Consider the following 25,558-nt stretch of genomic DNA (forward strand, 5'->3'; position numbering starts at 1 on the left):
GATTGTAATTACAGCTGCAGACATCTGTCAGTCTGCTCCGACCCTGTCTAAAGAAGTTTGGCCACAATGAAACCTTTCAGCGTCCATATATTTATTTATATATTTTGGAGTGGCTTTGTTTCCAGGTTATGGAGAGATGCTGGGTGGAGCCAGGAGGAGCGGACTTTAGCTGCAGTGCTGCGATGCACACTAGTTTCGGCATGGACGTGAACTGCAGTGTAGTCAGTATTTACTTCATATGTCTCATACATTCAATAACTTAACACTGAACAACATATAACTTTTTATTTTATTTTTTAAAAAATAACACAAATAACATGAAGTGGGGGAAAAAAAGCTTAAGAGAATAATTACAATGCTACAGGATTCCCGTTTTTTTTAATAATCTAAAAGAGGAAAAACACATTTACACAAAAGTAAATATTTATACACATATTCATTTAGAGGGATATGGCCGGGAAAGTAGTCAATGAGAAGACTTTTGATACACTGCCATAACTCTTGGAGAATAAATGCACAAAACCCCCAAACAAAAAAATTCTTACATCTCTACACTGAAATTTGACAAGTCAAAGTAGATAATCACATTTTCATCCATAAAAAAGAAAAAGTGTATCAAACAGGGTAGGGAGTAGTTTCATCTAGAATACTCTTGCTCTAAATGTTCTGTACAAAAACAAAGCAATAAGAGTTTGGAAATTATAGCACCTGAAGTTGAACTGTTTGAAAATGCACCATTTATCTAATACCTTATCCTTGGCTTGCACCTTCACCCCACATTGAATGCAACCTGCCCTTTGTTGGGAGTGAGGTCATGTTCCTGCTGATTGCCTATTCACACTGTCTTTGTACCTTCTTACACACTCACATTTACACATCTGGACTACTACTGCATTTAATGACTTATAAAGCCAAATGCACAACTGGTAAACACAAGCCTGACAGTAGTCTAAAATTTCAGAAAACGTTTTCACCTTTAGTGAAAAAAAATCTTCAATACAGTGCTGTTGTGCATAAAGTATAAGTCATCAAATTACCAGTTTCCCCTCTTAACGAAATAAGCCCATCCACCTGATGAACCCAAATGTAGCAGAAAATCAAATAAGGTTGAATATGTCACATGACAAATAAGAACTTATGGCATATAAGCCAAAAGGAACAATCATAAAAACACTTATTTGTGTCTGAAGAATGCAACTCAAAGTTCTTTCTGACAGGAGCTTGTGATGGGAGTAAGACTGGCATCTGTCCAGAGTATTAACGGAGGTGGTTATCCACAGGATGTGAATTGAATCACAACTAGTTAACTGTTCTCCCATTTCTGTCAATAGAAAATAACGTGCTTTTTCTGAACAACAGGAATTTTCAAAAAAAAAAAAGAAAAAACAGCAAAAAAGCTCCTGAGTCTCTTTACAGGTACACAGAAATAAGACATTTTTCCAGCTGTAACAACCCTTTTGCCCAACACCTCCTGCATACGAGCTTCCAATCTCCTGTGTCACATTCACCGTTATCCACAGCCCCTGCTTTTCCATCTTAAATTACCTGTGCAGTGCAAGAGCGCGGATGACTAAGATATCCGCTGGATCAGTTTTTCATCTGATAGGCAGTAAAGTGTATTGACTGACAACTCAGAGATGAAGGCCTCGCAGGCCTTTCTGGAAACACCTTTGCAGCCTCGAAGGTCAAGCAGGGAGATACATGAAAGCCGACGTAGAAACTTCAAACATGCATCTGTCAGTTTACTGCAGCCTGGGAAGGAAACAAACAAATTCTGCTTAATTAAAACTGATGAATGGTTGCGTTTTTGTTCCTGAAATTAGCTTTTTTTTATTCACTCAACTTAGCCATTTGGCAATCTCTCACCTCCGAGGTTGAGCTCGGCCAATGTGTTTCGTGTCGATGAGCCCACTGCAGTCAGGAGGTTTATGGAGTGGTCAGTGAGGCCATTGCAGTGGGAGAGGTCCAGTTTTGTTAAATGGGGCATGTGGCGGATGACCAAACGCAGAGTTGAGTCCCCGATGTCCAGGCCTGCAAGCCGCAAACACTGCATGCTGCGCAGCTGGCTGCGATTATCACAGCCTGCAACAGAAGAGCCATTTCAGCAGGAGTTAAATAACAAAGAAATTGTTGAAAAGAAATAGATAAGTGAAAGGGTGGCAGAGGAGCAAAGAGATGAGACAAAAGCAATAAACAAAACTTTAGCAGGGGTGTGGGGGTCAACTTGCAGTGTTGCTGGGTTAACATCAGTAAAATGGTTAGGGAAAACTTGGTGCTGGGTGCATGACTGAAAGTAAACAATTTTATATTGAGAGGTGTCACAATGAGGTCGAATACACTGCTACACAAAACAAATACAGACATACCCATTTATCCCCAGTTTTAAAAATATCAGTATTCATGTGTACTTAGCTCAACTCTTTCACCGGATGCAACAGCTGGTGTTATATGGAATGTCTTGCTATCACAATCTACCCTCTAAAGGCCCATTTATTCCGGACATAGAAGATGGATACGCACAGACAGTTTTGTCCATCTCCTGCATCGGTTACACTCATAATTTAGTCCATTTTTAAGAGGCTTAGAGATCTGTTACATGATGCAGAAAATGGAGTAAGACAACCAGAAATCAGGGAAGCAGTGTTGAGTTGGATAGATAACAACAGATGAATGGAATAAATCAAAATAGAGGAGGAAAAGGAAGAAGACAAAGTAGAAACTGCCAAATAAAATGCACCCAAAGAAAAAGTTGAGGAGAACAGCGTCAACACTTGTTGACATGCCAGGAGAATTTAAAGAGGTGTGAGTGCGTCCATAACAACAGTCACCAACCAGTGTCACAATGCAGAAGTGATCTCCGAACTCAGCACTGCTCGCTAGTGGATGAACTGACTTAATAACCATGACTATGTAAAAGATGCATTAAAAGTCTCAGGGCAGTGACATATGACAACGTAAAATGGACGTCCCTATTTATGCATGTCCAGTAAGCATAAAAGGGGCTTTAAATCGCTTTGCACTCACCAGGAGGAGTGATTAGATCCCTGATCTGCAAGTCTTTTACCCCGTCTGCATATCGAAGATCCAGAGAACGGAGGAGAGGGCAACCAGAGGAGCAGAGAGCTGAAATAGATGACCAGGAACAACCTGCCAGCATCAAATCCTTCAACCCTGCAAAATTAAATACATTTAAAATTTAAGTTTAAAGTTTCTGTTGTCTTTCAGTCTGTCACACAATGTTGTCATAAAAAAAAAAGAAGCAATAAAACAATGTGTACCAGGTAGCCGGCCAACAAGCCAGTTGAGCTGCTTTTTTGAAATATTGGTCCAGGAGAGGTTGAGTGTGACAGGCTGTCTCTTTATGATGCCTGTGAGGGCCTGAGGAGTGACAGTCCGCTTGATGCTCAGGTCAATCCGAGCCCAAAGCCGCTTGTCTAAACACCTATGAATAAAAACACATTTCTGTATGTTAAGCCTTCTTCGGGAAATATATAAAAGTCAGATATCCTGATTCAAATTTTGGCCAACTTGTTTTTTTTCTTTTCTCTTTATATTAAATATCACACCATTTTTGTCACTTCCCCTGAATGAAAAATGAAACAAGTTATGATTAAGACACTGCTAACTGTCCAATGACCTTTCCTTCTCCCTAATAAATAAGTGAACAGGCCTTACCATTTGTACCAGTTCTTGCAGACGGCCATGCAGACGCAAAGATCTGTTCGACTTAAATATCGAAAGACAGACACCCACACCTCCCTCTCGCAGCTCTGGCTGCTTCCAATGCTCTCCCTGTCTGCCTCACCACCTCCTTCCTGCAGGGCGGAGAGAGGTACGCGGAGATGGTGAAGTTCAGATGAAGAGGAGGAAGCACCATTGCTCAGTTTATCTGGTCTACTAAGTTTTGTCCTTTTTGAGCCCTCCAGTCTCTCTGGGTGGGAAATGTGAGAGTCTGTGTGTCCACTCCGAGTGTGCCTGTTTGAGTGTTGATCAGGACCAAGACCACAATTCCTAATTGGGGGCCTGACCAGAGCTCTGCTCTGCGTGTGTATGGAGTTAGTAGCACTTTGAGGAGCAATAGCCTCTAATTTGGGGACAATGGCTGATGGGTCTTTTTTGGTTCTGGTTGGCCTTTGAAGAGTCACTTTAAGATATGAGCCATCTTTATCCCTCTTCGAACTGTCCTGCTCCATCTCCTCCTCCTCCTCGTCATCATCTTCCCCACCGTTTGGGTTACCCACATCACTCCCATCTTCATTTTGCTCTTTAGCTGCCTGCCCTCCTCGCCTTGACTGTGGCTGGTTCTCTTTATCTCCACCCCTCCCACTGTTCGGATCACTCTCCTCTTCTTCGTCGTCACTGCTACTGCTGTTGGTGCTGGTGCCGGTGCTGCTGTCCTCACTCTCCTCCTCCAATTCTGCATGGCTTCCCCCACCTCTGATGCCTCGTCCTGCTCCTCCTCCTCGCAGTCTCACACCTCTCCCTCTGCTTCTGCGTGGCTCCCCTTTGGGCTCAAATACCAGACCATGGGTAGACTTCTGCTGCTCAAAGGACCCGGTCCTTCCTGGAATACTGTTGCGAGGAGAGCCGCATGCCCATGTGGAGCCCCGACCTCTGCCCTGAAGTAGTCTGCTTGCTGGAGAGCGCAGACGGGAAAGCATCCTGGAGCCCATCAGCCTGGGAGAGCGGGCTAGAGAAGATTGTTTCTGAAGAGAAAAGGCAAACAAGAAAGGGATGTTTTACAAACTCATTCGAAAAGTTGAAAGGAAAATTTAGCATACCAATCTATACTGATGTATGACTTAAGTGCGTGTGTGGGGGGGAAGGTGTATACAACTTACTGTCAAGAGTTTACTCCGCTCAAGTTTTATCTGGAACAAAGAAAAGAGGAAGGTAAATATAATCTCAAAAACTCGACAGACCTTAAAATATGCATCTTCAGCACCTACCAAAGAAAAAAAATGTGCAGATATTTAGACTTATGGCATCTAAAACTTAGGATCTTTAGGTTTGTTTACACTTCAGTTAGGACACTGAAATGGTCACATCAAAATATTTACTACTTCCTTTGGACCAACACTGAAAAAGCAGGTCTAACTTACTCTTTTCTTGAGTCTGAGCTCCAGTGCGTTTGCCCTTTTGCGATTCTGTTGATGCTGCAGTAGCAGCTTCTGCGAGGGAGGTGGTGCTGTCGGTCGCCCTAGAGGTTTGCTGCGTCTCCCTCGCCTTGCTCCTTCCTCTTCCTGGTATGCATGTTTGGGTTGTGACATGGAAGATGAGCCCTCTGACTCTTCACTTTCCTCATCGCTGGAAGACTGATGCAAAACTTTCAGTTAGTAATATGTAGAATCGACCATGTTTACCAATAGAGACTTAAAGTAAAAGGGCATCCTCAAAATCTTAACTGAGAAGAATTGAAAAAAAAGCTGAGGCAAAGCACAATTAAGAAGGCATGAATTTTGTACCTCTGATGCTGAGCCTTTGCCTTGGTAACATTTAGGACATTCCCAGCAGCTAGGCAAATCTTTATTGATCTTTCCCTCTCCCGGTTCCTGAAACAGAACAGCTAAAATGTTAAAAACATGCACAAAGAAAAAACTAAACTAAACCCTGGCCTCCAAATGCAGCTTTATAGACACTAAATTAACTAAAGCAGAGCTTTATCATGTATTGTGTCTCAGATAAGTGACCGCCTGAGATATGTCACCTCTATACCTGACCAAGTGTCAGACAATGGTTTACACTTCATGGCCTGTTCAGCAACATAATGGCAAAGCACAAACTCAGAATATAATTTTGAATTTCAGCTAACAAGTGTTCTTACTTTCTGTACACAATATACATGTTTTTCTGACACACTGTTTAAAAAGAGACTTGCAGATTTCAAGTTTCTGAAATAATGACTAAGGCAAAAAAAAAACAATGACAATTATTGGCAGAAGTAAGGTAGAAGTTTTGAATTTCTTGGAAAAATCTAAATGGTCCAAAACTGAAGGGTCGGTGTCAATAGGAAAAGAATATGTTTAAAAAAAACAAAAAAACAAACAAAAAAAAAAACTACAAAGAGTAGAGCATATCTAACAAACTCACCTTAACGCACTGACGATGGACAATCTGCGAACAGACAGTACATTCCATGAGGGAGTGGGTGCTTGGATTTGACTCATCAAACTCCCCCTCTCCACATATGGCACATCTTGCTGTGTTCGGCAAAGCAGGCTAAGGGACAAGTAAAACACCATCATACTGGATTGTGTAATACAAGTCAATTTTGAACATTTTTTTAATGTCATCAGTAAGAACATTGTTTATAACTGCAGCCTAATTATATAATGCTATTCTACATTTTGATGTGGTGATTTATTTATTTACAGATGCAAAGATAAATTGCATTACTTTTAATTTTTATGATTTACAATAATGTCAAGCTATTAACCAAAGACCGTCTAGAATACCTTGGCTGCATTATTACATTATAAACATACAAACACACAAATACAAGGAGTATGAAGTCTTACCGCTAGACACTGTCTCATGACACAGCTTTTCTTCATGCGTCCAGGACCACCAAATTTCCTCATGTCATGGCAATACTGGCAAGTGCCACACTCCTTCCTGCGGCAAGCGGCACAACGTTTGCATCTAACCCGTCTGCGCCTTAGGGCTGAGATGGAAGAACGTTTGGTAGATCTCTGATGCTTGTGATGGGATGGGTTCAATCGAGGGCGGTAAAGAACTGGTGGAGGGGCAATGGGGGGCTGGTACCATGATGGCTGTACAAAATAAATAAATAAGCAGTGTAAAAAGGACAGAAATATATATTAGCATGTTGCACAGAAGTATCATCAATCGTCTCCTACAAATATTCACTATCAGGATTGACGATGCCACAAAAGATTTATTAAAAAAAAAAAATCTTTTCTTAAATATATCAGCAGGGTAATGTCCCTGTTTACATCCACATTGTTGAAAAATATTTTTCAAAGTTTAAAAAATACAAACAAGCATAAAAGATCGGCTTTCAACTTACCCTTTTAGGCCATTTAACAATTGGCTTTCCAGTGTAGGATTGCTTGAGGTCATCACTGCTACACTCTTTCAGAACAGTCTGAAATCAAAGGTGAAAGATGAAAAGCAGTGAGACCAAAAATACTCACCATCTGTATCAGTGTAGTTTGGCCAACATCAGTTTACGGTGAGTTGCAGAAGAATATGTGGTTAAACCCACCTTCATGTCCGCGAGCAGAGCTGCAGCATTCCTAATCCCCGCAGGGACACACTTTTTGTGGGTCGGCAGCTCCTCCAATTTCCCGACAAGATTCCACAGCCCCTCAAGCTCAAAGGGGGTCAGCACGTGCTGAGGTATGAGTACTCGAGCTACCTGTTCTTTTTTGATTTCTTCTTCCTTGACCTTGATCTCATTATCAACATCACTGTCAATCCCATTGGAGGTGCCATTCCTGGAGGGTTCATTGTCTTCAGTATCAGTGGGAGTTAATCCTGAAATGAGAAGGGACATGTAGCTGAAGTTTAGTTCAGGAGATGAGTTTATGTATTGCTATGAAAAAGAGGAGGAAAATGAGGACTACCATGTTTCATTGAGTTCATCATTTCTTACCAATTCCAAGTGAGTACTTCTGGAACTCAGGTGTGAGGTGGGAGACGTTAGTCAGACAGTAGAGGTATCTCTCCAGGACATACCAGCACATCTCATAGTAAAATGGGTAGCGGAACTTTGCGGGCACCTGAAGAAAGAGGTTAAAAAAAAAAAGTTTAAAAAAAAAAAAAAAAAAACTATGAACACCATCTGGCCAAATATCACTGTGAGACAACAAAATTACACACACTGAATGTGCAAGTCAAATATTCTTGCTTCTGAGGCTTTTTTTTTATTTTTTTATTTTTTTAAAGTAAAGAGCTTTTGTTACAATTTAAGTGAATTAAATTGTACACAATTGTAAAAGAGGCTGCAAAGGAGGTTCAAGCTTAACGCCTGCTCCTCTCTATTGACTCAGCTTAAAATATAGCATTCAGAGTGTATTCTTTTCTCTACCAAGGCAGAGAGCAGGCAAAGAGCCAAATTTAAAAAGTCATCACTATTCATCTGTCTATTGGCAAGATCAGACAAAAAAATGTCAAAATAAATAAATGGAGAGTTAGAGCATGGGTGAAGATAAACTCATCCAATTTGGTTAACATCCGATCACTTCTGTTTCAGCTGCGAATAATAATTATTTTGGAGGATGTGTATTCAAGAGGCAAACTGCAACCTTACATGTGAGTGACAAAAAACATAAGTGTGATCCTGGGCAGCACCAAATTTGAATGGGTACTTCCTTTGCTCATGCCGTAACTCTCTGTTTAGCTCTGTAACCAATTCACAATGTGTCAAAATAATCAATTTTGATACTTGGTGTTTTTCGCCAACAAATGTATGCCAGAAAAGTAGCCTATGATTAAGTTTTTAGTGCAGGCACAATACTGGTTTCAAGTTACATTGCAATGGAAGACTCATAAAGCCATTAAAATTTTATTGAGTTGTACTGAGTGAGGTATTAAGTTTTTAGATAACATTAATGAGACAAATACAACATTAGATTCATTAGAATAATGGCACACTACAGGTGTCACAGGTTGGTCGTGCTAAAGAAAAAAGATGCATTTTTGCTGAAGTCTTAAACATTACGATTAAAAATAATGTGTAGAGTATTTTCACTATTTGGCTACTAAAATAAACAAAAGTAACGAACAGAAAGACACAATACAGAACCATGCAATGTATAATCAAAATCTGAATTAATGTTTTTTTATTGAGAGCCATTATAAAAGAACAGCAGTTGAAGGTTTAGATGTAACAAAGTGCTTCTCACCCGTGTGCGGTCCTCAATGTTGTAGATATTGAGCTGCATGGGGATGTTAAAGCTATGTAGGAAATTTCCCCCAAACACCAAAGTGTCCTCTGGGGTGTAAACAGCATGGATCCACCCTACAACATATTACATATAACATGCAGCATGTTAAAGGAATGCAGTGGTGTAGAGTGGGTATATAACTGAGTATACTAAAATAACAGACCTGATGGGATTATGAAGGTGTTGCCCTGCTTGAGTTCTATCCTCTGACAGTCATGACACTTGTCCCCCAAGAAAATGTCTCCCTGTTTTCCTGATAACACCCAGTTTTCATACATCTCCAGGTTCTGGGCAGTGGGGGGAATCAGCCAAAAAACCTGGAAGAGCAGGTTAAAAAAAAAAAAAAAAATTAATGCAAGGTCCGGAGATTAATTCATACATAAACTGTGCATTTGCTTGTATAGTCAGCTCACATGGCGGATGAAATTTATTCAGGAAGGTGGTCTGTTTTTTGGGGAATTGCTGTGGTTTAATTCACAAATGGACCTTATTTCCATTTTCATAAATAGAATAAAAGGTTGCACAGATCAGAAATCGAGTTTGAATTAATCTACCAGCTCAGGAGAACAATTCACTCCAGATATGAACATCCCAAGTCCTAGAAGTTTTCAGCAGGACCTCATCTAATATGTTCTGGGTGCCAAATCTACCCTTTACTTTCACAAACACCACAAAAGGTTTCACAAATCACTAAGGGAACAGTACGTTAACAAATCTTCATGCTCTGTAGAATTATTCTGTCCAGACTTGAATACATCAAGTCTAAAAGTGTTTCAGCAGGATCTGGTCTTATGTGGTCAAGTTCCCCAAAAAAAGCAGTAAAATCGCCCTTTTAGATCACAAATCAGAAGCTAACTTCAGCAATGTCAGGCTTTTGTCTCTGAATGTTTTTCTGTCCACGCTCAGCAACAATGTTTACAAACTAAATAGACTGATGTTACTTTTGTCATTTTAAAAGAAGACATGTCCTTCTTAGCTCTACGTGATTGTGCATTCACAATTCTCATCCGCTCCCATGTGCAAAGACATGTGCGTGCATACATGCAGGAGAGAATGATCCCACCACCAGACGGCCAAAGACTGTCGGGAAATATATGACATAAATAACAGGAACAGATAATAACCAAGCTTCATAAACTTGCGCTCCATTGCCACCAATAAAACTGACATACCGTGGCCTACGGTTACAGCAATTAATCAACTTTCCTGCTATCGTATCAATCATTGCCAATGGTTCACATCAATACACGTCAGCTGTTTAAGTTGTCTCTCTTCATTTTTGCTGCAAAAACTCTGCATACCAGACATCTGCACTGCATCAGAATACTTTAAGTCCTCCTGAAGATTTTGGTGGATCGAGACACAGGGTTCCTACAGATTTTTACAAGTTCAGTTTAAGACATTTGAATACCTTTCTGTGACCACTCAGCACAGAATTTAATGCCCATTTTACACAGGCAAAAACTAATAATTAGATTATAAGAATACATGCTAATTTACATCAGCAGTGCCCAAATATTACACTGACCTGGGTGTGTATGTACAGTGCAAGAATTGGTTTGACTTTAACTGCTTGAAAATAAGATTATATGACCACAAAAGCAATGTAAAAAAAGATATGCATTAAGGTATTAAATGCAGATTTTTCAATTAAAAACTTGAGAATTTTTTAAACCCTGCAGGTACCCTGTATGTAGTGACTGTATAAAGACTGCTGTATTGAAAGTGATACCAGTATACATGTTATATGGATCCTGTAAATTCAAAATACAAAACATACTGTTTTGCAACTGAGCGATTAAAGCTGATTGGACATCTGAGAAAACTTCTCAAATATCAAATAATGGGTCTCAATATTTTTTTTTAATGGTAAAAAGACTCAAGGAAACTAAACTTGAATACAATAACTAGTATATGCCCATGATATATATCCATGGCAATACATGACATTTTCATTACATGTTGTTAACAAAATGACAAAAAATAAAAAAGCCTGTGACATATTCATATTTTTTTAACATAAAAAGTGAAATAAGTTTTGATCTGGACATCAAAACCTGGATATCGACCTGGACAAAGGCTTTAAAACCTGACTGACCTTTCCTCCTCGCAGAATGTGATACCACACTGAGGTGCCTCCAAAGTCTATATGGAAGTCTGTGAAGCAGCCCTGCACACTCATAAGGCAATACCTGACAAATGTAGAAGAAGGGTGGAAAATATTTTTTCAAAACACATCAGATAAAACTAAGCAGCTTGTCTTAGTTGTCCCGCAGGAAGCTTTTACTGCTTTACTCACTTCTGTACTTTGGGATAATGCATGTCGATGATGGCATTAGTGGAGTCTCTTTGTCTCTCTTTGAGGTGTCTTGGCCACATGTTATCCACCCAGTCAATGAGGTCCACCTGGAGAATACAGAGGAGAAATATTTTAAATAAATAAATACCACAAAGAAGAATGTCACAATAACCAAGTAAATGCTGTTCAGAAAACTTCACAGGTGCCAACACAAATGAACCTGAACTAGCCTGTATTTCTGCTCTGATATTCAGTAAAGACATGGATCGTCCTCAAGAGCTGAGACTGAATATTGCATTGATCCTCACCGATGACGGCCGTTTGACCAGATTCTCCAGCCGAGTGTGGCTGAACTCCAGGCTGATTACATTGTAGAGTTTCTCCCTTTCTGATGGTGGTGTCTCAAAGTAACGCCGCCACTGAGCCATCGACATTTCAATTCCTTTTTGGGTGTTCACGTCCATTACGTCCACAATGCGCCGACTACCTGCAAGAAAATTACCAGAAGTTTATCAGTAGGATCCAATGAAACTGAATTCAAATCCAACGTCCAAATAAATAATACATACACCTTGTGTGCTACATTTTTTATTCGTAATGATTATTCTCAACAACTGAAGCCAGGCAGATACCACATTTTACAGAAGAGTTTGTTGTGACCGCATGACTTTTGCATGAAGAAATAATATGCCAAAGACATGATATTTGTCAATTTTTTTAGACTTACCAACAAACAGTTTGACATCACTCACACTGAAGTCAGGGTCAGGCATTCTGCAAGAAAGAAATAATTTGCTGTATTTTTCCATTTTTTAGAAGAAAATTTTAAAAATCTGCCTGATGTGTAGAGGCTGATGTATTCTGTGAATAAATAGAACGTCACAACAACTTACTGAAGACCAAGTCCATCACTTGTCTCAAAGATTATGGGGTCCCTGAGTCCTTCTCTCTGGATATATTCATACGTAAAATCTAGACAAGAGCACAGAAAGGACATTTTTGTATGGTCAGCATCACGTTAAAACTAACCTGCCATTACATGACACCTAATGGTATTATATTTCACAATTTGTCTTTTTTGTGTAGATCTCACCTTTTCCATCCATGTGTTTGACAAGATCTGAGCCAAACCTCCTACAATCCAACTTCTCATCCAGGTCAAACATTCGTTTTCCTTCAATTTCATCATCTGAGATTCCGTCATCTTGATAGCGCCGGCGCGTACCTGTGCGCTAAAGACAGGAAAAGTGTTTACTTCTTAATCTGTTGTGGAAAGGAATTATATACACACCTTTGATGAAAACGAGTTGTGGGGGAACATATGACATGTGTGATAACTATATGCAACAGATTCTCATTCAAAGTTACGAGTACAAAAAGTTAGAAAACAAGTTATCATGAGCCTGAACGTTCCTTATTCTTTTAATGGTTCTGTCTTTGATTTTGCTTTATTGTGTGTATACGCAAGTCAGTTTATAATACATATGTAATGACACATTCATACCAGGATAAATGGGGGACTAAGTTTAATTGAGTGAGGATTGATGAGAGCAGACCAAAACAGCTGGGGCAGACATATTTATCAAACACTTCTAAAAGTTCACTTAAAAGTAAAAAACAAAACAAAAAAAAAACTCACTAAAAGCTGCACTTAAGTTACTTACCAAGTATCTCACTCACAATTTTAGCAAAGTATTGGACTGAATATTGAAGTGCCAGTCTCAGAGTGGGGATTAAGACAGTCTTAGGTACCGTAAACAGAATTGTAGATGACGTAACTTCCAATGCTTTGAACTGACCAATTGCTGAACAGAACCATTTATCAAAGAATATCTCAATGTCATAGCGACATCCCAGTGAAGCATTAAAAGGACAATATCTGATCAGTTGCTCATCATCAAATAAAAACAAAACATCCATCCACACCCTGAACTTTCATGCATGTCTCTCTTCTACAAGCAACTCTTAACCCACCTCTGGAGGTCTCCAATATTTAGAGGAATAAAAGTAATTCTTAGACTTGAAAAAGTAAATAGCTTTTATCCTCAAGTTTGAGAATAGGAATAAACTACACAAATTTTCAGCACTTGGAACAATAATAAATTTAAGAGAAATTAGCAATCTAAGACATGATAGATATTGCCACTGGACAACATCATACAATTACAACAACTGCTTTGTAGCAACAAAATTCCTGGACTACAGACCAAGTTTTAAAAAAAAAAAAAAAAAAGGGTAGAAAGAAGAGGGAAACTCTTCTCATCAAACCAATGGTCATCTCTTTGATCTGCATCTGAATGCAAATTATCACCAATCCAAATGAACTGTTCAAGCAGAGGGAGACCAGAGGTGGTTTAAAGCAGACCAAACAGTGCCAGTATGAATGTGTCACAAGCCAAAAAAAAAAAGAGTTTAGAGTAATTGGTCAGTCTGCACAACTGAAGACAAATTCAATTCATTATCACACCGGCCTGATAGCTCGGTTTATATCAAGAAAACCTCTGAACTACTACTTGACATATGTTTAAAATGTCCTACAGCATTCACCTCAATAGGAAATTTAGTTAAACCAGTAGGTGGGGTTTACTGCACTTACAACTGAAATTTCCATCAGCAACAAAAAAAAAAAAAAAAAAAAGCTTTCATCCCAGACATGGATAAAAAATCTGGTTAAATCAATCCAAGACGAACAGTCAGTCAGCTCCACAATCATTTCATGTAGGAAACAAACAAAGCATTGCAGTAGCAGGGGTTAATCTTCTACACTCCCCCTCCCCTGTATTGTATAGTCCCCCTTGCCATTCACTCTTATGCAGCACTGCTTGGCTAGACAGATGGATCAAACACAACACCCCTCCACTCAGATGCCCCCACCCCCATCCTCTTACCTCAAAAATGAAGAATTATCTAAACACCTCTGCTTCTTAGTTTCATAACAAAATGCTACAGTGGTAGTGCCCATTAAGGCCCAACTTTAAAATGAGACTACGACTAATGCTTACATATAGGGGAGGGAGATTAAAAACCATTTTGGATTAATTAATGTGATATTTGGCAATCTACTTACTGTATATTTTCTGTCTTATTTTTAAAAACAAAGAATTTGCCAGAAAACCTACAAAAAACCCAAACAACAAAAAAAAAAAACATATACAAATTAAAAAAAAACAAAACATCCAGTGTACAACCAGAATAGATATTGTATTGTGTGTATGAGTTTATTGCAAACGAGGTAAATGTTGTGAGCGGGTGAAGTAAAGTCACAGGGAAAAAAATGCTGTCAGGTTAGTTGGTGAACTTGACCTTCTATTGAACCCAGGGTCTTTAAACAAGTCCATTACCGATATTACGAGGACACACAAAACATGGGAACTGCGTTAGTCTACGGGCCAAAATAAAACAGGCCATTCCACACAAACGCACTTTCTATGCGTTAAAATGCTTCATGGTGATCGATAGGATGGTGTTACCATACACAGGTTTAACGTGAAACACAACTCATTCACAATGTAAACATAAAAGAAGCGTGAAGGAGAGGTTTGGTTAAGTTACTTACCAGACGTTTGCTGTACCGTGTATGAGGATCCTCCATAATCTAAGGAGGAAAGAAAAAAAGTTACGCTGTTAGCATTACGCTGAATACTCGGTGCTTGTTGCAATATTTCACTATGATTAAATTTGTGGGGAAGACACATACACCTCTCTGTGGGTACAGCCTATCTAGTTAGCCATGCAACGGTTAGCCAACAGTGTAGCTTTAGCCAGCGAGCTAAGGCTAGCATCACACACTAAATTGCAAACATTTGTGTGACGCTTTCATTTTGTATGCAAACAAGTGCCAGTAACTACAGCTGTAAAGTAACTATTTTAAGAAGAACTAATGTGTCTGGCCACAGCCGATATTCAACTGGCTTTATCTGTTCGCGGAAACTAGCTCAATTGACAATCCCTTTCTTAAGTCGTCAGCTACCGCTAGCGCTTGCTAGCTGACGTTAGCCCCTATTACAAGCTTTTCCTCTTTACCTCCTCGTTTTAACTCCGTTCACACGTAGCGCTCAAAGTAATGTGTCTTAACTAACGCGTCTGAAGCCTCTCAGTAAAGTTTCTCTCCATGTTACGTGACAAGAGCTTCGTAAATTGTTATGTTTATTATTGAGCGATAAAGTTAGTAGGAATCGACGCTCAGGGCCGCCATTTCAGCTGGTCAGAAAACACACACTCACATACGAGTGAAGGGGGGGGGGGGACGACGACCCGCCCCACGTTCCCCCAATGGTCTGAAATATTAGCATAGAGCCGCTCCCATTGGATACAGCAGGTGCTATTTAAAAAAGATTAGAATATATTAACATACAGGGTACTTGGTTTGTTTTTCCTGATGTGACGACTTTATTGCTAATAAGGAAGAAAAAGAAATCTGGCGTCACTGTAGTTCCACCCAAGCAACAAAACAAATTTCCATAAACAACAGATATGAAATTAAATTATATAAACATAAAACGTATGATTAAATAGCAAAAGGTATAGATATTGGTCATCATGGGTCAGACAATGAGTTAACTTTTGCTGAAAATATACATGCAAAGCCCTTATATGCCTTATATAGTTGGTCAATGTTATACAATTGTTTACAATGAAAATATAAAATATGTTTTTGTTTTTTAGTTTATTTAAATAAAGAGCCAGCACACAATAATGAACACTGACATGTACAAGTTTAATATTTTAGTCAATTCCATTGGTTGTGTAATCTTTTTTTTTTTTTTTTTTTTTTTTTTTTAAAAGATAAGAAAAGAAGCACTATATAAATACATAGTTTCATACAATGTAAATTTGATCCATCATAAAATTCAGGATTGCACATTTTCCTTTTAAAATGCTTTAAAGTCGGTCAATAAAACAAGTAATGGAAATTATAAGGAGCAGATTATATTGTGTAACTCAAACAGTTATGGCTTCCACATGACTTTCCACCTGACTGGATCTTTTTCAGTTTTCGGTTTCTCTTGAATACAGACAGACTGTAACTTTGACTAAGATGGTAAATCGACAGACATATTTACTGATAGTGTATGTACTCAGAGGCAGACACATTATAACCTCTTCTTGCTTTTGTAGTATGTGTTGTTGAAGTTCCAGTATCCCTTTGTTGAATGCATTGCCTTAATGGCAGAGAACGTAGATAATGTAATACTTCATAAATGCTGCAGCAGACTTTAGTGTTTCTAAAAATACAAGTACAAGTTACTATTCAAAGCTTGGTCAATTTTACTTTGCTACTAAATACGGTATACATAATACATGCATATCAAGTTATTATCCACAATTTTTTAAGCTTTTAGTAAAATGATTGTGTGGGTTTTAATATTGTTGAATGTGTACAATAATAACTCATCAGTCATAGATTTATGCTGAGTTCACTTATAAGTAAGTAAAAAAAAAAAAAAAAAAAAAAAAAAAATTCATTTTAAAAATGAAACATTGAACTTAACCACAATTATCATACTAGTTTACTTCAGTGCAGTTCTTATGCATCGAAGTAAATGAAGTCAGTTAAACTGCATTATTGCTTCCATGAACATTCCTGAAAGGCTCCACTGGGGACTGAGAAGTCCATGTATTTTTTTCTTTATATCCCAGAGATAGCTACATAATAGCCCACATTAAACAGATAGGCAAATGCAGTGATCACAAAAAGACAATGTTGCTAAGGTGTCTTCATTGAATTTTCCACTTGTAACGCAAAGAGAGACTAAACAAACTATTTGGGACATACAAATTGTTCACAGGGGCACAGAAATACATTAAATCCAAATATTTTCTTTATCAAAAATTATTTCAGTATGGTACATGGATCTTACAAAAAATATTTTTCCTCCAAGTCCGGTGGAACAAAACGAGCGCACCCTTTTGCAAACCCCGCCCCAGTTAGTGCCGATGGGCCGGTCTCCCCAAACAACAACGAAACAGGGGGAAAAAAATGGGGTCAGAAAGACCTTAGACTTAGGGGGATCCATGGCAATAAATGAGCTGTAGCCTTTGCCTACAGAAGCATATGATCAGTGATCTGACAGCTGAGGGAAACGCAGGACGCTTCCCTGCACGCGAACAGATTATCACCAGAATCAAGTATTAACCACAAACACACACACACACACACACACACACACACACACACAAAACGAGAGAGGCGAAGGTCTTGGTACAACGCACAGAAATGTTTTATTACATAACAGGCTTTACTGAGTTGACACAGTCAGAGAGAGCAACAGCTGCAGTTACAGAAAAGACACAAGCGTTTCACTCATACGAACCACACACCCAAAATGTCAGACTAATTTTATTGAAGTTATGACAAGCTACTTAGCTGGACTTATTAGTTCTCAATTTTGATCTCTGAAAAAACATGATGAAAACATTTTTCTTCAATCGACACTTCTCTAAATGACCACTCCTTGAACGCACCACCAGGAGGCGCTATACTACAGTAGAACAAAGTGACGCTTGAAGATTAGAAATCACATGTTAAGCCATCTGTCTGATAACAAGACGTCTTAAGAAAAATCTACACATTGACACATTTTCAAACACTGTATAGAAAGAAAATAAAGTGATAAATGGAAGGAAAAGGGACAGGATGGGCATGGGTTTTTCTTTTTTTAATTATTTAATTTTCAAGATTCAACTGATGTCTTGGACAAAAACAGGGCAACTCTACAGGAATGTTCTCTCTTGCAGATATCCGCTTCCCTACAAACAACAAAGACAGATAATGGGTGTGTTTTAATGTTGAAGTCTGGAAGTAACACATGTGTAGTGTTCAAAGCTGATATTTACCTGAAAAATCTTTTATGAGAAAAAGCTGTAGAGATAGGAGAACCCAACGATCCCAATGATGGCACAGCAAAGAGTAATCATCATCTTTTTCTGGAAATTGAAAGAAAATATTAAAAGTAAATAAAAAAATTTCCAAACCATCCAGCAGTCAGACATACAGACTGCTGCCAACACAATGTAATAATTTGCATTTATGGATGTTTGTTTGAGGAAATAACTGCGGTAAGGAGAACAAAGGGTCAAAGGGGTTGGGGTTGTGTATGTGTGCAAAGAGAAAATGTGACAAAACTTACCCCCCCTTCTGCACCAGTTATTAAAAGCTGCACTTTGCAACACAGTGGTTAATGTGCAGTGTCAAGCCATCTGCTGACAGCAGCTACGACTAAACCATAAAACACAGTCACACAGCTTATCCATGACACCAAGTCATCAAAAAAAGTTTTAAAAAAAATTAATTTGCATATCAACTTTGCTACGAACAAGACAGTCAGCCAGTCTTTATAAAACAAAAAAAAATCTTTATTTTAAAGTAATTTTCATTTAACAAAAAACAGGAGTACAAACACTGAAATGTTCTGTCTGTGTTGAAAACAGGACTATTTTTTACAAAACAATTGTGTTAAGCACTTCCCATTTTCAAGTGCCTTCTGCACAACCTTGAAAAGCAGGCATTGGTTACATAGTATCTCTCCAGTTCTGAACAGAATCACTTGCTTTGACTGTTAAAGCCACGACTGAAAGCATGTGAACTGTGTTTCTGCCAGTCTTCTCTACCTTGAAATGATCGTGACCAGTTACAGCTCCACTCAGCTGCCAGTTTCTTAGGTTGTCCAGTTCATCAAACTATTGTCAGCTACAACAATCCTGCTGTAAACACAGTTGTCACATTTTTCTTAAATGTTGTTTTTGTCATGTTTTTTCTTTTTTACCTTATTTATATCGGAGGCCAAAAAAACAATGGACAAAGGTTGCACCTAAATAAACTGGCAACTCAGTCATTGGGTTAGAAATATAAGGACACAAACATACTAGTTAAGTCCTCTTGGACTCAAGACTACAATGAGATATCCGACTGTGAGTTTGGCTTTCCATTTATGTGCAACTTCATAGGCAACTCATTAACATCACGTAAAATAAATACAAAGACTACTCCAGCACTTATTGGAAAGGAGACACTAGTGTTACTACAAGCCTCTCTGCAAACTCTTTGGTGTTAAAAATGCTTTTTTTTGCATATGAATAGGCAAACATGCAGTCATATCCAAACAAGTTAATGATTTGAGAAGATGCCTTTTCTGCCAAATGCTTAACTGTTTTTCATAACAACTACTGCGGCCCTCTAAGCTTCGGAATAATAACACACTCGTCAGTTTCAAGTTAGAACTGGGACACTTTCAGGTTTGACTTAAAAAAATTATTTACTCTAGTACTTACATAATATTTACAGAAATTTGGATTTAATTACGTCTACTCAAGTGTGAAAGTGCAGGAACTCCCCAAAACAAACAAGATCCCAGAGAGGTGAACATTCAGTAGCTTTAAAGTTTTATAATGTGTGTCAAGGCTCGTAAAGGCAATGATTAATAATCTAGGAGGTCATGTGATTCTTCAATAGTTCAACAAATGTATTACAAAACAAACGGTGAAAGTTTTTGGCATGAAATGGCGAACAATGAAATGTCTGGACACTGGAGTGATGAAATGATCAGTTATCTTTCATTTCCCTTTTCACCTCCACAGAGGTGCAATAAAGTGTTGTTTCCCAATTTCTCATATGCAACAGAACATCCTCAAAATGTCCAAAACCAAAGTAGTCAGACTGTCATCTTCTCTTTTCCAGAGGTTAGATGTAGGACCAGCTTTTTATTTTTTATAACTGGAAGGTTGTTAAATCTTGCATAATCCATTTGGAGTCATCAGGATACTTTTTTTCACTTGCTGATGAGCTGATGGAGAACAGAATGGTCTGGATGATGAATACACAGATGACAGCAGCAAGAAGCAGTCCTACTACAGCGTCTGGGTTAGGATGATGATGAGGATGATGACAAGAACCACAGCACAGACTACACCAATGATGATCGTCTTCTACAGAGGGGAGAAAACAGAGAAAAGCGGAGGATGGAGTTACTAAGTAAGTAAGTAAGTAAGTAAAGTTTATTTATAAAGCGCTTTTCACAGATAAAAATCACAAAGTGCTGTACATAAAAATGGGTACAATAACACAATCAGCAACAATCAGCAAGAATTAAAATCATCCAAGAATCAACCAAAAGCTCTTCTAAACAGTAGAGTCTTTAGCTGCATTTTAAAAGAGTCCACAGAGTCAAGCACACGAAGGGACAGACAGAATGCATGAGCACTGGAATGACTCCACCAACCAAACACCAGCTGAAATACTGAGTCTAACTCGCTACTAACACCGCTTTGTTTGTTCAGCAGTAACCAGAGCCAAGTAATGTAGATGGTGGAATGAGAAAACCCACACCCAAGAACTACAAACACACACAAACACACCTCAAGTAAGTCTCTTGGCTAGAGAGAAAACAGTCATGCAACCTGAAGAAAACTATTTTTCTAAGCATGCCCCATACCCACATCTGCTGTGGTACTACAGTAGATATTTGCTCCAGTTACTCACCCGTACCTCATTTCTTACTGAAATAGCTCATTGGCTTTTAGGCAATCCTACTGACAACCCAATTATGAGAGCTAGAACTGCCAGCAAGATCAACACAACCACCACTATTATCACCACTTTCTGTAGGGAACAAGCAAGAACACAGTCTGGTCAGGTCCAGATCTGAGCTGGAAATTATATTATATATATATAAAAATAAAAAAAAATTAAAAGAGTCTATTGTGAATTTAAATCTGTGCAACAGCATTAGGGCTTCACAAATTACAAAATTCTGGGTCAGTTCACATGTGGAAAATAATTTTCTAACTGTTTTGTAATCTATTTTACGTTTCATTCAACAAACTAATTTTTAATATAAAATACTATAAAATAAGCAGTTTAATATTTCACATCTTCATTACATGGTTTATGGAAGAACTCGGCTTCTTTCATACAAATATATATAGCCTTTTACTTAAAAAAAAAAAAAGTATCAAGTATTTAAATACATTCTTAGCCTGTTAAATTATCTTCGGACATTTTCTTGTGCCAAAAATATAAAGTGTAAATAAACCATGTCAGTTTAGGGAGAAAGTCAATTCAACAAACCAGAACACACCAGAGAAAATATTGGTCATCGTCATCAGCTGCCATTATGTTTGCAGACAGACTGACTGAAGTCAACAAGCTGACGTATAGTTTACATTTTACAAGTACAGTTGAAAACAAGGAACATGTCATATCAAGAGTTGCATCTTGTTTTTTACACAAACTCAGCTCTGTTTCATTAAAATTGATGGTCAGTGTTTGCATGTAATTAATAAATAAACGAAAACCCAACACAAGTTCTGCAACAGCGAGAAATGACAGTGTCTTAGAATAAAAGGCCACAATGTAGAAGTTATGTTAAAAGACATTTCAGGTTAGAAGATGCAACAGAAACAAAGGGAAAAGTTTTCAGTGAGTGTTGGTGTTTCAGTAGATGGAAGTGGGTCGGTCTAGATTCTGGTTCTTGACCGTAGGGAAGCTGTTGAAAGCACAGGGATCCACAAGGCACAGGGTGGGGGCTTGGTAGGAGGGTTGGGGCTGATCACAGGTCAGAATCACAGGTCTTAATGGTGGGGATGGCTTTCACATTGTCAAGGTTTCCCAAAAGCATTTCTGTGTTCCACATTACCTCAGGAGTAGGAGTTCCTACTCACTGGAATAGGAACATGGCAGCATTCTTTTCTTTGACAAAAGACTCAACTCACAGAAAACACACATGAAGATAGGGAACATACTTCCAAGCCACGAGTCTGCCCATTTACAAACTTTTAATAACATATCTTAAAAGATTAGTAAAATCCAATGCAGCCAAGATTAAGTCCTGATAAAGCAAAGATATTTTATCCAGATAAATAAAATCTTAGAACTGAAATAAGTTGCATATTTTTCTCATGTATAACCATTAGCTGATGCTTAACTCTGATTTTTCTATGTTTTTAGATCCAGTAGCTTTCTGCAGCCTGATTGTCCTCTGAATACTTTGACAAATAACATTTTCTGCATGCAGGTAATTATGTGAACAGCAAAAGGGATATAATTTATTAGCCAAAATACAATTTCAAAACCATCGACTATTCAACGACTCCAGTTTATCTGCCCTCAAACAATGAATGTCTCCTGGATGACCAGGATGCCTTGGCTCAAATATCATATCTCCCCTAGCTACACTAGAAACTCAAAAAACAAACTAATTGTTTTTAGCTGTTCGGTCTTTGGACTGGGGTCTACTCAATGCATCAAAACAGGGAAAAGCAGAAGAATTCCTTTATTTGTCCTGAAAACATGGACTCTGTAGTCTGTCATTTCTCATATTGTAACTCTCACATTTTTTTTTGCTTGCCAACAGAAATACAGAATTTTGCTTTTGGGAAACCAGTCTGTCTTTGACCAGCCACTCACACGGCGAGCCTCTTGCTGAAACTTTGCAGCTTTCTTAGTGTCTGCAACGGCGCGCTCCACAAAGCCCACTGACTGGTCCATGTTGCTCTCAATCCTGTCAATCATCCCACCCTGACAGCAACGGGGTCAGAGGCAGCAAAAGGAAATAAGAACAACAAGAGAAAGAGAGAAACAGACAGCGAGATACAAAGAGAGCAACGTGTGTGTGAATGACAATGTGTGGGCAATGAAGGATGATTTGAAGATGTGTTGTGTGGTCTTAAAGTGTCAAACAGCTTAAAGTGCAACAGTGTCTACAAATAGGCAGAAAAAAACAAGATGGGACTCAAGCAGATTTGGGTGAAATATAGTAAACCAACATTACCTTGCGCGCTTTGGTCTGGTACCTGATAGCTTTTTTGGTCTGTTCCTTTGCCTCTATTATATGGTCCACTGACTGGGATACATTCTGCTCTATGTTGTCAATTATGTCACCCTGAAAAACAAAAATTCAGTTAAAAAAACAGAGAGCAACACTTCTCTGGCAAAGTATCAGGCTTCGAATTGATCATTAGTCCCCTGACGTTTCAGAGGACTGGTTTAACCAGCTTTAATAATTATCAAGAGGGATTTTTTTTTTAAACATCACTGCAGGTTTAATGTGAGGGTCATGGATATATTTATATCTATTCATAACATTTGTTTAAACTTAATACTGGGAAAACGGCCAAGAAAACAAGAGTTTTCAATGAAATCACGCAACACAGACATCTAGATTGTGCACCCCTTACCTCAAACAAGACTTTCCCTCAGAATGCATGGTGTAGGCAAATAAACATACAGTCACACTTTAGCTTTTTTATATTATGTATGTTAAACAACACATGAACTATATAATTCTGGTGTTCTGATGTCAACTATGACACTTTTTATATGTTGATGAACGCATTTATGTTCCATTATGTTGGGGATGAGTTGGAGATGGCAGTGGCAGAAGAGAGATGTAAGAATAGCACGGAGCTGGAAAAAGAGAAAACAGATAGATGCAGATTGAAAGTCAGACCACAATAATAGCATGAAGAGAGAAAATAAGGAGGAAAAAGAGCCTGATATAGCAATGCCTGGAAATGGAGAATTCCAGGAAAGAAAGAATAAATGAGAGAATGAATGAGTAATGATCAGAGCGTGTAGATGAGTGTACCTGGCTCTCCACCAGCATTGCAATGTCTACGAACATATCATGCAGCTCCTTGATACTACTTTCCAGACGAACAATGTCTTTATGTCTGGCTTCAATCTCACTCAGGGCTTGTTTTGATATCCCAGAATCCACAATCTGCAGGGAGGACAGATTTATCATCATCATACTGGGTCCAAAAAAATAGGCATTCATCTCATGTTGAAGCACATCTATTATCACTTGTAGCAGTCACACTGGTTGGGGTAATGAACGAAAAATGACTGCAAACACATTTTCATGAAAGTCATCCTGAGGTTTCTGCTCTTGTCTGGTGGCTTTTGTGGAGATCTTTATCAAACAACCAGTCTTACAGAGGATAACAGTGACATTAATCCATCCAGCCAGATAATCCTGAATCTTCCTGTAGAACTAAAAGAAAATCTCCTTTACATCTACTCTGATAAATTTATACAAATGTGATGAGATCAGACTAACATTTCCCTGGACTTGAAGTTAGAAAAATTGTTGGACATAAACTTTATTCTGATTTTTAATCAAAGGGGGTTCACAGCTGTGTTACATTTATTAAACATCCTCAAAAATTAAAGCATAAAGTAAACTTTTATGCAGTTTTTTTTTTCATTTTGGGGTTCTCAACTAATACCAGACACACTTAATGGGAAGTTGCAGAGTTCACACTGTTCACATGAGTGAACACTGTAAACATTACACCAGGAGAGGTTAAATGAAGAGAATCCCCTTAGCAGTTAGGCAAGATGTGTATTGGTAAACTACTTGATGACAGCATTTCAGACATGCCAGCAACCTAGAGAAGAACAAGCCAAGACTGGCCTGTTCACATCTAAAGATATCACTGCGCTGTGTCCTTGTGCAAGGAATTTTTCTCTCATTTGTGGCGATAACAAAAAATGTTTTTATCAATCGCAGCATGAACTTGTGATAATTTATCAGCAGCCCCCTGAATTGAATGGTGCACACTGTTTATTAACAGTGGCCATAAAATATCCAAAATATGCCTTACTTTCAAGATATTTTCTTGTGTTAAATATGTAAAAGTATAACTCAGAGTAGATGAGACAAGAAATTTAACCATTACTCAACCAAGTCAATGTAAAGAAAAAACATTACTAGTTAACTCTGTTGAAAGCTTTTTCAGTTTCATGGAGCAACTTGCAAGTTTGAATTTACAAAATAAGCAGTATGTTATTGATAAAACAGCTTGAAAGCACGCAAACACACTTTCACAGTCTTACCCCTGCAGTGAACACAGCAGCATTTCCACTCTCCAACATCTCCTCTAGTTCTTCATCGGTTGTTGCTTTTCCAGCTAGACAGAAAAAAAGGATTAGATTTTTGACACACAAAACAACAGAACCACTGTGTGTCTTTGTTTCAGTGTGCAAAGTTATAACTTACTGATCTCTAGTTGTCTCTGAATACGACCTTTACTTCTCTCCCTGAAGTCCACCTGCGCTTCATTATACTTTGTCATTACTTCCACAAACTTCCTGGACAACACTGCATGCTGGGAGACAGTGACAATCAACTAGCACACAGCTAATGACAGTCTGAAGACAGAAGCATCTTTGGAAAATGTCAAACATTTTTGTCAGGTTGTAAGTTTCAAAGTAGTGACATCCAATAGATTAAACTGAAAACTGCGAACAAACAGTGACATAATGCAAAGTTCTTTGTTGCAGAACTCCACCATGTAGTAGTATGAAGGATGCAGCAGCAGTTTGGAGAGGTAAGTAGAGCAGCCT

General features: G+C 38.4%; 2 protein-coding genes across 2 annotated transcripts; both read right to left on the reverse strand.

Annotated features, from left to right (window-relative positions):
- Positions 1-328: 328 nt before the first annotated feature.
- Positions 329-15,407, reverse strand: kdm2ab (lysine (K)-specific demethylase 2Ab). Its single transcript, XM_079249624.1, has 23 exons — positions 15,235-15,407; positions 14,768-14,806; positions 12,305-12,443; positions 12,105-12,183; positions 11,939-11,985; positions 11,520-11,698; positions 11,212-11,318; positions 11,011-11,104; positions 9,076-9,229; positions 8,871-8,986; positions 7,619-7,745; positions 7,229-7,500; positions 7,031-7,108; positions 6,519-6,773; positions 6,091-6,219; positions 5,466-5,552; positions 5,103-5,315; positions 4,842-4,871; positions 3,676-4,706; positions 3,279-3,442; positions 3,025-3,171; positions 1,867-2,082; positions 329-1,752 (listed from the first exon to the last, which is right to left on the reverse strand). The coding sequence occupies exons 2-23, from the start codon at positions 14,801-14,803 to the stop codon at positions 1,571-1,573; spliced, it is 3,882 nt and encodes a 1,293-aa protein (XP_079105750.1). The 5' UTR covers positions 14,804-14,806; positions 15,235-15,407; the 3' UTR covers positions 329-1,570.
- A 2,653-nt stretch (positions 15,408-18,060) lies between these two features.
- LOC306763327 (syntaxin-3-like) lies at positions 18,061-25,506 on the reverse strand (the record flags this gene model as incomplete). Its single annotated transcript, XM_079250113.1, has 7 exons — positions 18,061-18,138; positions 22,616-22,726; positions 22,980-23,090; positions 23,796-23,930; positions 25,049-25,122; positions 25,212-25,320; positions 25,462-25,506. The coding sequence occupies 7 exons, from the start codon at positions 25,504-25,506 to the stop codon at positions 18,061-18,063; spliced, it is 663 nt and encodes a 220-aa protein (XP_079106239.1).
- Positions 25,507-25,558: the final 52 nt, after the last annotated feature.

This window comes from Telmatherina bonti, assembly GCF_933228915.1.
Source record: "Telmatherina bonti genome assembly, chromosome: 12".
NCBI lineage: Eukaryota > Metazoa > Chordata > Actinopteri > Atheriniformes > Telmatherinidae > Telmatherina > Telmatherina bonti.

Coding starts and splice junctions, on each gene's coding strand:
- kdm2ab (XM_079249624.1), bottom strand. CDS start 14,803: ATGGAGGATCCTCATACACGGTACAGCAAACGTCTG. Junction 9,230..11,010: donor ACATTCTGCGAGGAGGAAAG/GTCAGTCAGGTT, acceptor CTGCTCTTCCAG/GTTTTTTGGCTGATTCCCCC. Junction 3,443..3,675: donor TGCAAGAACTGGTACAAATG/GTAAGGCCTGTT, acceptor TTTTATTCATAG/GTGTTTAGACAAGCGGCTTT.